This window comes from Trichosurus vulpecula, chromosome 3 (genome assembly GCF_011100635.1).
Source record: "Trichosurus vulpecula isolate mTriVul1 chromosome 3, mTriVul1.pri, whole genome shotgun sequence".
Classification (NCBI taxonomy): Eukaryota; Metazoa; Chordata; class Mammalia; order Diprotodontia; family Phalangeridae; genus Trichosurus; species Trichosurus vulpecula.
Window position 1 is genome coordinate 86,137,128 of NC_050575.1, and position 15,107 is coordinate 86,152,234.

General features: G+C 43.5%; 1 protein-coding gene across 1 annotated transcript in view; it reads right to left on the reverse strand.

Annotated features, from left to right (window-relative positions):
• SH3PXD2B (SH3 and PX domains 2B) overlaps positions 1-13,605 on the reverse strand; it is a 123,006-nt gene extending 109,401 nt beyond the window's left edge. The window contains exon 1 of the mRNA XM_036750406.1: positions 13,534-13,605. Coding sequence (XP_036606301.1) covers positions 13,534-13,605 — 72 coding nt within the window. The remainder of the gene's footprint in view (positions 1-13,533) is intronic.
• Between the last annotated feature and the right edge of the window lie 1,502 nt (positions 13,606-15,107).

A 15,107-nucleotide genomic window follows, 5' to 3' on the forward strand; every position in this document is an offset into this window, starting at 1 on the left:
CTCATGCAACTTTCTGCCCCCTTTCTACCAATAAAATTGTGCCAGTCAGAAAGGAGGACACCATCTTACACAAAGATAGCCTCTGCTTTCAAGGAGCAATAAATTCAGTGAACTTTCTGACGGTAGGGGGTGGGGTGGGGTGGGGCAGGAGACAAGACACAAAGAAATATAACACAATGGAGTAAATTAAGGAGAAAATCAAAATGTTAAAAAAATTTGACGATGGAAAAGTCACTTTGAGGAGGAAGGGAAGCCAGGAGGGCTTATTGGGGAAGGTGAGTCCTTAGGTGGGCTTTGAAGGGAGGATGGGACTTTAACAGATAGAGATGAGAGGGAGCAACCATTTCAGGCAGGGAGGACTCTGTTATTAGCAAAGACACAGAACTAGAAGATCAAGAGCCTTCAGAATGAAAATGAAAGATAAAAAGACTAGTTTGAGTGGAATATAGAATATATAAAGAGGAACAGTATTGCACAAGGAGGCAAAACTATAAAGGGCCTTGAATGCCACAGTCAAGCATTTTACATACTATTCAATAGACAATGTAGGACCAGTGGAGGTTTTTGAGTTGAGGAGCGACATTTTAATTACTCTTATAGAAGTGTCAAAATCCAGACATGAACTATAGCTGACAGTGCTTTTTTTCACCTGCAAAGATGGTGGAAATAAACTCTCAAGGCACATAGAAACTCTTTCAAAATGAACTCATATAGAATATGAACTCTCATAGAATAGACCCAGAATAAGATAAAAAATTCAGGTCAAGTTATATCAGAGCTTGAGATCAGTTTGCTCTATGCCTAGAAACAGTGCACCATGGTTCTGACAGCTGTCCTGCCTCATCCCCTATTCCAAATCCCTTCCAATTTCCTGCTTCACCACTGGGAAATAAGGTATCCTTTCTCAGACTGATTCAAAGAACAAGTCTAACAGAAAGGAGTCATCATGATAAGGCTGCTTATTCACCCCTTCCCTGGGAAGGGAGGAAGTTATTAGCAATTGTTTTAGTGGAAAAGGACTTCTTTTCTGGACCAAGGTAAAAAAAAAATCCTACTAGTGTTAATAAAGGACTTAAGCCGTGTAAATGATATCGATAAATATTTAAAACTAAGGGTTTCCCTCAAAGGAACTGTAGGTGAGTTGAATGTACAGCTGACTTATAAGCCAAATCTAGGCAGGAAATAGTCTATAAGCCCTCCTCTCTGTCACTTTACATTTTTAAGTCTCTACCTAGCACTCAAGGGTCTCCAAAATCTGACCCCATCTGCCCTTCCAACTTTATCTTTTACTCTCTCTAACACAGCTCCTTCATCCACTGAGCAGACCATGTTTGCTCCTATTTACCCTTTTCAAAAAAGCTTTACTATTACCTTTTTATACTAATCCTTAACCTACCCTTTAATCCTCCTAATGCACTGAACAAAGGAAAACATTTAAGCAACATCACCTGAAGCAGCAGTCGCGTCTGACAGCAAATACACTGCTCCCCATCCAGTCTTTCATCTCTCTACGGAGAGATGGGAGGTATGCTTCATTATCAATGCTCTAGGACCATCTTGTTCACTGATTAATCAGTTTCTGCCTATTTTGCTCAATGATCCCCTCCCCCCACTCCCTTGGACCCATCTCAACCCTACCCAGTTCATTTCCCATCTCCCCCGGGAAAATTTCCCTTGACAACATCAGCTCATATGGATAGCTCCCTTTTCGGAACTCCTTTCACACTTTTCGTTTTTGCTCCACACTGGAATACTTCCTGGAGGTTGTCATGGTCAAAGGGTCCTATCTTTAAAGCGGGAAGGGTCCTTCCAGGTCATCTAGTCCAACCCCCTCATTTTACAGATGAATAAACTGAGGCTTAAAGAAATTAAATGAGTTTTCCAAGGTCATGCAGGTAATAAGTAGCAGATCAGGACCTAATTCCAGGTCGTTTCACTCCAAATCCAGTGAATCTCACTACCTGGAGCCCTAATTTTGAGACCTGGCTCTGTTATGAACCGTGTGATCTTGGCAAGTCACTGAGACACAATGAGGTTGTCTGACTGGTGACTTCTGGGTTCCCTTCCAACTCAGGTCCCAGGATCTTGTCTGGTTCTCTAAATATCACCCATGAATAGGCCCTGCATATCCAACTAGAGATCCTGCAAACTCTTTTGAGAGCAGGGCCCGTATCTTTGACTTCTCAGGAATCTTCCACAATTGCCTATCGAACACTTGCTATGTATCTAGTGCTCGGCTAAACACTGTTTTATGATCTATGAACTCTACCCCAAACCTTCCTAACAATGTTCCCATTCCCTCATTATCTTCCTTTTATTCTGGCTGGACACTGACTCTCCCTTTCCCTCCAATCCCACTCCCACCAGAGGGAACCTAGAATCCCCACTCTCCACTCTGACTCAGAGGTCCACTCCCACCTTCTGGATGGCTGCTCCCTGCCAGGCTCCCTGCGTTGTGAGGGCAGAAGTCTCATGCTGAGTCTCAACATCCCGTCCTGAAGCTGAACTCTTCCTCTATATATGTCATCTCCCTCAATCAGAATTTGAGCTCCTTGAGAGCAAGGTCTGTCTTTATCTTCTATGGGTTTCCCTAACACTTGGAATAGCACTGGTCACAATTTTGGCATACAGTAAGCATTTAAATGCTTCATTCATTCATTCATTTCTTCAATTAAGTTAGAGAAACTTTTGTGACTGTCAACTGCAAGACAGTGAGATAATAACAGAGAAGAGAGTTTAGTTCTTTCCCTCCAGGATACATTTCCCAGAGCCTTCTCTCTTTACCAACCAAGAGAAGGTCCTAGGTCTGGGATTCTGGCCAATTCCAAGTCCCGCCTTTAGGGTTTGCAGCTGGTTGGGGTAATGCAAGGAAAGCAGTTCAGTGTGGGGACTGGGGTGGAACATCTAATTTGTGGCAAAACCCTGGCTTGTAGCATGCTGGCCAAGACAAAGCCAAGGAGGGATGACTCAGCTGTGCCTGCCCCTCTACCCATCATCCTCTCTGATCACTGGAAATATTAAAGAGCTCTGATTCCATATAATTAACGGCCTATGTGACTCCCCTGGCTCCCAAGTGATCTATGCCAATGGGCCTGACTCAATTAGTTCCAGGACCAGAATGGGGCTCCTGAACAGCAGGAGAGGTATCAGAGATAGGTTCCATGGCTACACTTTCTTAGGTCATTATCCCAGGGGAAGAGAGTGCTTAAAATGAGGCAGTGTGGAAATAACAGTGACTGCCACCATTCTCGCAAACCTCCAGAAGGTTTGTCCATATACCCGGCATACTCTTCAACTCCAGGCTTACCAGATCAATTCCAAAGAGATAGCTCCCAACCAAAGAATCAAAGAGATGGCTTAGCTGGTGCCCATCCCTGCAGCTACCTAGATTTAGGTGGCCAGAAGTTCCCTCTCTAAGAGTCTAAGATTCCTGAGGATAGAGATGGAGGAGGAAGTAAATTTTAATTATGTGGCTTCAAGAGCCACCCTTTCTGTAGAGCCACAGTTGCACTGAACTCTAAGTCACAAAAACTATATTCAAGGTGAGCAAGCACTAAATATTTTGGAAGCTCCCTCAACTTCAGGACTTCTCATTCCCCTTGGCTGGACACAGCATTTTGACTCAACTGACCTTTTTTTAAAAGCACTTACTATGCCCAGAGCCCCTGTCACAGGTTCTGAAGAAGCAAAGATAAAGAATGACCTAATCCTTGACCTCCAGGAGCTTCTAGTCTAATGGGAAAAGGGAAGGAGAAAATAACATATATACAGCTAAATATAATAGAAGTAAGAATGTGGCAGGGGTAAAAGGGATCCAGGAAAAATAGAATGAGAAATTCAAGGTGGAGACCATCCATGGATAAGTGGGGTGGTGGTAGTGGTGGAGTATATGGCAGGGTGAAGGAAGGCTCCATGGAAGAGGTTGGGCCTTGAAGGAAGTGAGAGACTTTAATAGTTGGACAGTTGTTTAGTTTAATGTTTGGATAAGCTGGAACAGAATTCATGAAAGAGAATGTTGCTCCTAAGAATGAAAGACAAATTAGATCTAAATTGGATAGCACTGAATGCCAGTGTTACAAGTTAAGAACTTTATTAGGTATGCAATGGGGAGCAACTAAAGATTTTTGAGTAGAGTGATACAGTCTCAGAAATACATTAGAAAGAGTCCTTGGGCAGCAGTGGGGGGATGGGGGTGGATTGCTCAGAAGACCATTTAGTCAGCTATGACAACAGTCAGGGTAGGAAGAGCTAAAGACCTGAACAAGGGCTGATCCAGTGGAATCATCAGATATGGGAAATATTATACAGCAATTGATTGGATGTATGGAATGAGAAAAAAGAAAAATCGAAGAATTCTTTTTGCTCTTGTGAGCCATTCCTAATCATTCCTGGGTTAATTAGCAGAGAGAAATATGAAAAGCATTTGCCCTGACTCCCCTTCACTGTATTTTAAATACATCTCTTTAAATCAGAGTCCAGGGAGACTCATCCACAAAAGCCCCAGTCACAGAAACAGCATACAGTGGATCTTTCAGCTCCACCCATACTTCAATTGGATAGTCAGCAGACCTAGTAATTCAGGGAGAGAATAGTTACCCCTTGGCAAATCACACTGAGAAAGCACAGTTGGTTTGAGGACTGAAATGACTAATTAACAAGCTATGACCACTGCCAGGCCATCCCAATTCTACCACTTCTAATCTGATAATGCTTTGTCAGAAAGGCCTCCTTCTCCAGGGCCACGGATAACTATTCAATGCTCATTGAAGGCAGTCCAGGAAGGGAGTGAAACTAGATAGGTTGCTGCCTATTTAAGACCCAACACTACCCTACATTAATAACTGCAGTGTTTCTTATTAGATCTGTCAAGACAGCATGCCCACTCCAGTTTCCAAGTGGGTCCTTCCAATATGACTCCTACTTCACAGTATATCTTTTGAGAAAGAAGTCCAATGGATATTAAAATCATACTATAATAAAAATTAGAAAGAACCAGATCAGGTACCTTTCATAGCTATGGCTAGGAGCAGAATTCTTCACCAAACAAGAGATAGAATCAATCACAAAAGGTAAAAGTAAGTGAAATTGAATGCTTTTGTTTGAGGAAAATCATTGATGGGATATGCTCTATTAAGGGAAAAAAAATCTTTGCATTAAGAATCTCTGATAAAGGTCTGTTTCCCAAGATACAGAGGGAACTGTTGTTGAGTCATTTCAGTGGTCTCTGACTCTCCTTGACCCCATTTGGGGTTTTCTTGATGAAGATACTAGACTGGTTTGACATTTCCTTCTCCAGCTAACTTTACAGTTGAAAAAAAAATGAGGCAAATAGGACTAAGCAACTTGCCCGGTGTCACACTGCTAGTTAAGTGTCTGAGTCTGATATTGAATTCAGATCCTCCTGACTCCAGAGCCACTCTATCCACCATGCCACCTAGCTGCCCAATAGGGAACTAACACAAACATAAAGACCAAAGCCATTTTACAAAGGTTAAGTGGTCAAAAGATATGAATAGTTTTCGAAGGAAGAATTGCAAATTTTTAACAGCCACATAAAAGTTTGCCCCAAGCAACTAGGAAGATAAAGGAGAATCAAAACAACTCTGAGATTGTTCATACCCAGAAAACTGGCAAAGATGAGAAAAGATGAGAATAGTCAATGTTGGAAAGGCTATGAAAAGGCAGATGCACTGATACATTATTGGTGGAGCTGTAAATTGATCCCACCATTGTGGAAATCAATTTGGAATTATGATAAGAATGTGATTAAAATTTCCATACTCTTGGACTCAAAAGCTGTATGGCTAGACATGTAATCCAAGAGAACCAAAGATAGGAAAGGTTCCATTTACACCAAAATATTTATAGTGCTACTTAATCTAATAGTAAAGAACTAGAAACGAAGTAGATGTCTGTTGCCTACAGTTTGACTAAATAATCTGAGAGACATGAACATAACAGAGCTTTACCATGATGTAAGAAACAATGATTATTTAGAATCCAGAAAAGCAGAACTAGGAAAACTACATATAATGACTACCACAACGTGAATCAAAAGAACAAAAATTGAAATTGAATGCTATGAAACTATAGTGACCAAGGCTGACCCTAAAGAAAAGCAATGTGGAAGCATCTCTCTCCCTTCTTGGTAGAAGTAGAGGAATATGGGAGTGGAAAAGTATATATAATCTTAGATTTGTTTGATAGGTCAGTTTTGCTGAACTGATTTTTTTTAATATCTTTTTTATTCTTGTAAGGCTTTTTGGGAAACAGAAGGGAGCAGGATGTATGGAGACATGAAAGTCATAGAAAAACCAAGAGATCAGTAAAGTTTTAAAGGGGTCTGGCAATTCTTAGGTGATAATAATTGGGTTGATGAGTCATGATATCTATCATTTGTATTGGACTTGGTGGTTTACAAAGAGCTTTATATATATGATCATGACAAGTAGTTGAAAGAACACTAAATCTGGAACTGGGGATTCTAAGTTTGAATCTGTTGCTCATTACCTGTGAGATCTGAGGTACATCACTTTCCTCACCTGTAAAATGAAGGAGTAAGTCTAGGTGACTTTTAAGGTCTAATGCTAAACTCACAATTATGATTATCAACTCCATGGGGTAGGTAAGACAGATGCGACTGCTCCATTTTACAGATCATCAAGCTGAGACTTTGAAAGGTCAGGCAATTCTTCCAAAGATACACAGCTAATAAGAATTAGTCAGGATCTGAACTTGGGTTCTTTTCACCAGAAGTCTACTATTTTCTCTGCCTGCTAGAGGATGTTAAATCTACACACAATCCTGTCTTATATGAAGACCAATGACTACAAATTCATTGTCAGTAAGGGATGTGCTGTGAGGTGTAGTGAGAAGGGGTTGCCTTGAACCATCCTGAGGCAGCTGATAATACAGCAGCCAGAGCAAAGGGCATGGAATCAGGAAGACCTAAGCTCAAATTCAGCCACAGATATTTACTAGTTGTGTGACCCTGGGCAAGTCACATAACCTCTTTTTGCCCAAGTTTTCTCAATTGCAAATTGAGGATAAGAACAGTACCTACCTTGCAGGGTTGTTGAGAGGACCAAATGAGATAATATTTGTAAAGCACAGTGCCTACCATATAGCAGGTGCTTATTTCTCCCACCACCACTCTTCTACTCCCCAAAGTCCTACAGAGCTCAGCCACAGAATATTAACTGCCCTCTTCCTGGCAGCTTGGTAACCCATGGCTTGCCTGCTTATCACCCCAGTAACATAAACCAGTTAGTCTTTCAGCTCCTATTCCAGGAGTTGAAAGAATTTTACAACTGGAAGCAACTTCAGAGATCATACTGTACTTTGTACATAGTAGGTGCTCCAAAAATATTTTAAATGAATGAACAATTTAATCCAAATCCCTCAATTTACAAATGATGAAACCAAGGTCCAGAGAGGTACATGGCATGTCCAAAGGCTCATATTTGGGGAGTGGATCTCAGATCCACAGATCCCAAATGTGGTGTTTTCTCCCTTTTACCATGTAGCCCCAAGACTTTTTTCCCCCATTTAAAGAGCTCAATATGGAAAGCTTCTGCAGGTTTACTAAAAAAAAAAAAAGCTTTGTTCAATATCAAACTACAAGGAAGTTAGGATTACTGAAATAAAGCCTCTAAATACCCACATCAATAAATCAACAAGCTTTTAGCACTACTAAATTCCAGGCACTGTGCTAAGTGCTAGGGATAAGAAGACAAAAATGAATCAGTCTTGTCCTCAAGGAGTTTACATTCTAGAGGGGGAGATAACATATACACACCTAAGTATATACAGAATACATACAACACGAGTACAAGGCATATTAGGAAGGGAGCAACAGCGGGGCTGGGCAGGGGAGGGGAAGCTCAGGACAGGCTTTTACAAAGAAGCTTTTTTCTTCCACCATTCATAGAACTCTGAAGAGGGAAGTCCTTCCAGAACTCCTCTGGGTGTCACACTTGGGGAATCCCCTTTGCAACACCCAGACAACAAGTGTGATTGGAAATTTGATAGGGAGCTGGATGCAGTGAGACCCGAATCTATCCACCTCACTGTGTTTTCTTATTTATTTTAAATTCAATTTTATTTTTTCAATCAATTAAAATCTGCCTTCTCTCTCCCTCCAGCCTCCTCCTATGGAGAAAGAAAAAACAAACCGCTGTTACAAACATGTATAGTTAAGCAAAAAAAAAAAAAAAAAGAAAGAAATCTATCATTGGCCACGCCAAAAAAGAAGTCTCCATCTGTACCATCAGAAGCTTGGCAGCATGTTTCATCTTGAGTTCCCTGGCATCATAGGTGGTCATTGCATTGATCAATTGCTAAGTCTTTCAAAGGTGTGTGCTTTTACAATATCATTGTTACTATGTAAATCATTCTTCTAGTTCTGTTCACTTCATTCTGCAACAGTTTATGTAAGTGTCCCCAGGTTCCCTGAAATCATCCCTTTCACTCACTCTGTCTGTATATATTTTTAAAACTTAAACAGTTATTGTTTCATTTTGTTTTCCACAGGTGCAAGTCAGTTTTGGTCAAGAACAGGGCTTTCTCAGAGAGAAATACATGGGTGCATAAAGCATGCATGAGCCATCTTGAATTTGTGAGAGAGAACAGAACCGTCCTGTCTCCTAAGATCCCCTCTTCTTCAACTGTCTGGCAGATCCAGAAGAGGCCTATGATTCCTGGATTAAATCTAAGACCATTCTTACCCATTGGAACCAACCTATTCTACCCAGGGATCTCTGGGGTTGAATTCATTGACCCTAGAGTCTTCTTCCATAAAACCCAGAACACCCAGAGTTGGAAGAACTCTAAGAGATTAATTAAGAAGCTATGATTTAATGGATTTAATTTAACTCGTAGTTAAATAACCTGAGTTCAAAATGTGGTGGTAGAGAGTGCTAGACTTGTAGCTTGGACAACCTCAGTTCAAAGGCTGCCTCAGATACTTACTGTGTGATCCCGGGCAAGTCACTTTTAATGCTTCTCAACCTCAACCTTCCTTATCTGTAAAACGGGGATAATAACAACCCCTATGTTACAGATGAATTGGAGAAGGAAATGACAAACTAGAATCTTTGCCAAGAAAACCCCAAATGGAGTCACAAAGAGTTGGACGGGGCTGAAACGAACAACAACAACAAATCTTACAGAGAAGTTGTCGGGATCAAATGAGACAATAGGTATGAAACCCCTGCAAATTTTAAGTACTGTATAAATGCTAGCCACTATTAAATTGTAGTTCTGACATTTACTATCTGTGTAACCTTGGGCAAATGACTTGATTTCTTTGGGCCTCAGTTTCCCTATCTGTAAAATGCAGAAGTTGGCCTATCTGTAAAATGTGGAGGTTGGCCTAGATGACGTGTAAGGTCCCTTTGGGCTCTAAATCTATGATCCCATGAACCTAGTTCCTCTTATTTTACAGATGAGGAAATGGAGGCACAGAGCTATTTCCAACTTTGGGGGACTTATAATACTCTAAGCAGGAATTCCTCTAATGTTGTTCAGTCATTTTTTCAGGCATATCTGACTCTTTGTGACCTCTTCTGGGGTTTTCTTGGCAGACATACTGGAGTAGTTTGTCATTTCCTTCTCCAGCTCATTTTACAGATGAGGAAACTGAGGCAAACAGAGTTAAGTGATTTGGCCAGGGTCATATAGCCAGCAAGTATCTAAGGTCACTTTTGAACTCAGGTCTTCCTGACTCCTGGCATGCTATCCACCTGCACCGCCTAACTGCCTCTCATTATCTCCACCTCTATAGGCACCCATAGACCTAAGTGATAGACTTGTAATTGGTATTGGTATAGATGATTTGTGGCATATAATTTCATGGGCATCAATAATTTCCAGATAAGGAAATTCCCTCTACCAATGAAAATTAGCACCCCCTCTGCAAGTTATATAGTACTTAGTTACCTACGACACTGGCAAGTTAAGTGCCCATCTACTATGCCATTAGTGGCATATATTTAATACTATTAAAATTACCTTAATACAAAAGTGTCAAATACTGGCTCCCAATACTCCTGAGTTTGGCCTGAACCACATAAGACCACTTTGGGAAATATATAGAAAAATAAATATACAATAAGATACAGATAATGTTAATCTGTGGTTTTCTTAATCAATATGTACCCACAAGGAACCTTACGTGCAGTTTAGTGACCCCTCTTTCTATTGAGTTTGAAAGCAATGCCTTAATAAATCCATGATGTGGGTGCTCCCTCCATTGGTGCACATGGACACTCATACTGACCCTTTATTCTTTGTGAACTAGTGGAAAACCTCCAGCATACTGGGCAGATCCTTTGTGAAGGGTTTATGAAAGAGCATAGACAAATCACACATCTTGAATGAAATGATTTAAAAAGTACTATTTTGGGGGATAATTTTTTAAAAATTCCCAAGATATCACATGAGGATATTGGAATCACACCAGGGTACTGCAAGACGACAAAGAAAGAAAACAACATTGAACAAGTAACCTGAGACTAATCCAGACTGTTGGGCTGGTAGTAAATGGGCATTGTAGGAAAGGCCCCACCCCACCTGGTACCAAACTCAAACTCTAGGAGTTTGGCCAGAACCAAACCAACCTCAGGAATGTAATATGCCAAATAATTCACTGCCTTTGGCTGTCTAGGGTGCTTCCTGCTCTAGGTTAGTTTTTTTCCCCCATCATGTTCAGAGTACCGTCACAGGGCACAGTTTTCCTGTCTCTTGGGTCGAGGCTTCAATTGAGGCCCAATTCTCTTCATTTTCTCCACCTTTCTAAAACCAAGGAGTGTGAATAGGACTCTTTAGCCCAGTGGAGTTTAATGGCTTTGGAAATAAAGAACCTGGGTCCAAATCCCATTTCTGAGACTATCTGTATGACCAGGTTCTTTATTTGGAAAACGAGTAGGTTGGACCAGACAGTCTCTGAGGTCCCTTTCAGGTCTAAAGCTAGGATCCTAAGAACATAAGAGCTACTAAACCAAAATGGCTTTTAGAAAGGCAAGCGCCAAATGAAATACATGTCCAAGATAGTTCCTGTGTGCATTAAATCTGTGTGCTGTGGTTGTAAGCAACACCCTAAAGGGCAAATCCAAGAGAGAGAGTGAAATCTTTCCCAAGTGATTGATAACAGATAAAATGACATAGAAAAAAGATCCTATCTAATTGATCAAGTATCCTCTAAGAGGCCGGTGGAACTTGGCAAGACACTAAACCCAGAAATCCCTTTGCTTCTTGGTAGAGGATGATGTCATAAAGGAGCAGAATCTCCAGGCCGGTTTCTAAAAGACTTAGCTAAAGCTGGGAACTGAGGCTGATTGTTTTACAGATTGATGAGGGGAAAAGGCGAAGAAAGGAACAATGGAAGTGTTAGGATTTCACCCAGTTCAGACCAGAGGAAAAACCAACAAGGGAACTGTAGTGACCAGGTTGATCTGAATATCCACCAAGTCCAAATAAGCAGTTGCATGGCCACAGGTTAGTCTAAGCATACACACCAGGAGTGGCCATTATTTGATTTTTTAAAAAAGAGGCAATTCACTTTAAAGCTGGAATTAGAGGGCTAAAATCTATTTAAAGATGCCACAGGTCCAGGAAGTAGATACTCACTAGCCATGAGGGCAGAGATTTGCTGAGGTTTTTGTCAGCAGAATCCACAAGGCTTTAGTAATAAGCCTGCTCATAGTAGGTTCTTAAATAAATGTTCCCTGAGTTGAATTAGCTAAGAACCAAATTACTGCTGCAGCCAATAATAACACAGTACAATCTTCATTCCCAAAAGCTCAGAGCACATTCACCTACCTTTTCCTCTTAGAATCTTATGCAAATTTAAAGGCACTCTCATTAAAAAACATAGGTATCATATACATATAGGCAAAAATTTATACATTCACTCAGAAAACATAGCTAAATTTATTCAGCCAACGCCCTTCTCTATTCTATAGCCCATTGTTTCTACTTCTTTGTCAGTCTCTCTCTCTCTCTCTCTCTCTCTCTCTCTCTGTATCCCTCCCTCCCTCCCCCCTAACTTAATACAATGTGTGTTATCCTCTTTTTAAAATTCCTAGATAGTATCTATTCCATTACTATTATGTGTCATGCTGATGCCAGACCATTGTCCTTCATGGGGAGGATGGAACCTGTAGATTAATAGAACCTGTAGCCTCTTCCACTCCATCTGTCCCTGTTCATATCAAGTAGAGTCCACATATAAGGCCTCCAATCTCAGGCTACCCCTAATCCTGTCTCAAATACATCCAAGAGGTTCTTGCTACTCAACATGAGGATAAAAGATAGAAAGATAGATAGATGTGTGTTTATATAAAATCATATATACGCACATAAATATATATACGTACACACATATATGGTGCGGTAATATTTGAAGATCTTTAGAGTTTCCACATTCAGACCTAGGACACCACCCACCTCTCCCTATAATGGAAACTTTATATGCTCCTTTACCAGCCACGCTGTGCAAGTCTCACCATTGCATCAACATGGGGAAAGGAGAGAGCATCCAATTGATAGCCTAGAGATCAGGATTCTAGTTCTAGTTCTGTCACTGCCTCATTGTGGGACCTTTCTCTAGATCTCGGTTTCCTCTTCTCTGAAACACTATGATTAAACTAGACAATCTGGCTGGTCCCTCCCAGCTCTTAGCATTCTATGAATCTATGTTTCCAAGGGATCAGCCTCATTTTATAGATGCGGAAATAAATTGCTGTACAGGTTTCCACTTTAAACAAAACCCAAAGTGGTGGATCTGTCTTTTCTTTTTGGGAAAGCCAATATCTCACTGCCAGCCATCTCCTTCAGAGCTGTGGGCTGAGTCCTCCAAAACCCTAAGGAACCAAACTTTCTGTAGACAGGGGGAAACTTGCTGTCCTAAGAGTCCCTAGACAATAAAGAGATAGGAAAGCTAGCACACCCGCATCTGCTCTGGACAACAGCCTTATATATTCTCCCTCTGGGAAGACAGGGTGCCATCAGGGGCTGCACCCGCCCCTTTTTCTTCCTTTTCTTTTTTAAAATAGTGACAATGATGTTAAAAACAGTACCAGCCCGAGCCCAAGCCAAACTTCTTGTGTAATGTTCAGCACATGAGCAGCAAAACAAAAGGCCACTCACCGCCTGCGAGGCAGAGGGAAAATGAGGGACACGAACCGAGGGCAGAGGGCAGGCAAAGTTTTAAACCCCTAAAGGAAAAGGGAAGGCGTTTGGTATTTTCTACAGCACCCCCCGGGCCAGCAGCTCCGGGAACGGCCCACCAGCCCGACGTGTGCAGTGTTTTTTTCTTACATCTCGGTTGGGCTGGTTCCCTCACAACTGGAGAGGGCTGACCACCCACCCGTGAGAGGTGGAAGAAAAGAGAGCAATCACATTGGATCCAGAGGTGGCCAGTCCAGCTGCCAGAGGCGCGGGGAGGGGAGAGGAGGGAAGGGAAGACAGGGGGAGGGCAGGGGGCTCCCGGTGAAAGGACAATGTCGCTCGCTCGCCCGCTCGCTCACTCACATAATGCTTGTTGGGCACTCGCCGCTTCTGCACGTCCAGGACTTTCACCTCCACGATACTCCGCCGGGGCATGGCTCCCTCCGTCCGGACCGGCCCCCGGGACAAAGCACCGATTGCCCCTGGTCCACCTCCTTGGGCGGCCGTGCACGGGCGGGAGCCGGGGCTGGAGCTGGAGCTGGAGCTGGGCACGGCGCGCGGGGAAGAGCTCAGCTCGGTGCACGGACCACATGCAAGGCTCCGCCGGGCCCAGGGAAACTGGAGGCAGCCCAGGAGGCGACGCGAGTGGCTCTCAGGTTGCTGCTAGCCTGGAGAGAAGGCGCAGCAGCGGCAGCCAGCGGCCGCGGGCCCCAGCGCCTCCGCCCCCGCTGCCCCCGCGCTAGCTCTCCCCTCCCCGGCGCTGCCCAGCCCAGCCGAGCCCTCCCCGCCACCACAGTCCTCTCCAGCTCCAGCGCGCTCTCCCCTCCTCTCCCTCTCCCTGTCCCGAGGCTGCTGATGGAGGACGGCTCCAGCCCTCCCTCGCCAGCCGAGTAGCCTATCCCACCCCGGCGAGGCGGTAAGTTACGAGCTCAGAGCCAGCCCAGTTCTTAAAGGGGCCGGCTAGGCGCCTGCTGCTCCAAGACCGGGAGGAAGGAGTGGAGTTCCAGCCTCTGCAGCCGCCCCGCCCCCCATCCTGACCTGGCTGGGAGTGACTCCTCGCTCACTCGAGATCTTCCTTTACACCTAAGCACCACTGGCCCCCTCCAGTCCGCACTATCCCACCCCTTTCCCAGAACAAGCGTCTCGGCCACCTGGGCTCCCCTGTTTCTTCTTCCCCAAGGCAAGAAGAGCGCCATCCCCCTCAGCCCCCCACGATGTGCACCCCGCAGCCGTACTCTCCCTTTGTCCCCACCCGCTATCCTGGTTGCACGTGCCGCCCCTCGAGTGTGAAGCAGTTAAATGGACTTGAAAAAAGGGCGGGGGCGGGGCAGGGGGGCAAGTGGAGAAACCCAGGGCTCTTAGGCAAAATCTTCTGGAGTGAACATTGGAGGGCGGTTTTAAATAGAGCCTGGAACTGAACCTAAGGTTGCCAGACACCCCTTAATCCAAGGGTCCTTGATAGTGGGAATCCCCTCTTAAGGGTCAAATCTAGATGACAGAATTGTTTGGGTGAGTTTGGTCCTCGGACCCATTGCACCTTTCCCTCAAGCCCCTCTGCGCTCACGGGGTAGCTCAGGGTCACCCTGTCTCCCCACCTCTCATTGGGGGCCTGTTGTCCCTGGGAAGGGAAAGTCCTACTAGCCAGCCCTTCCCACCTCCCCCATTTTCCACACTTGGTAGTAAAAAAGATTTAATATCCTAAATTGAAAATGACTTACCACACAGAGGGCAATTGCGAGGCAAGTAATGGGTATGAGTAGGCTGCAGTGTATAATCAATAAGAAACTTAAAAGGAGAACTGGAGTAAGAAGTCATCTGGGAAATGTATAGTGGGAAGAGATGGGTGCGTTGGCTATTGAGGGATGACAGATGAATAGCCAGTGTGCTCCATTGGTACCCTCCTGATATCAGGAAAAAGTGAGGAAGGTCTTTAGTAT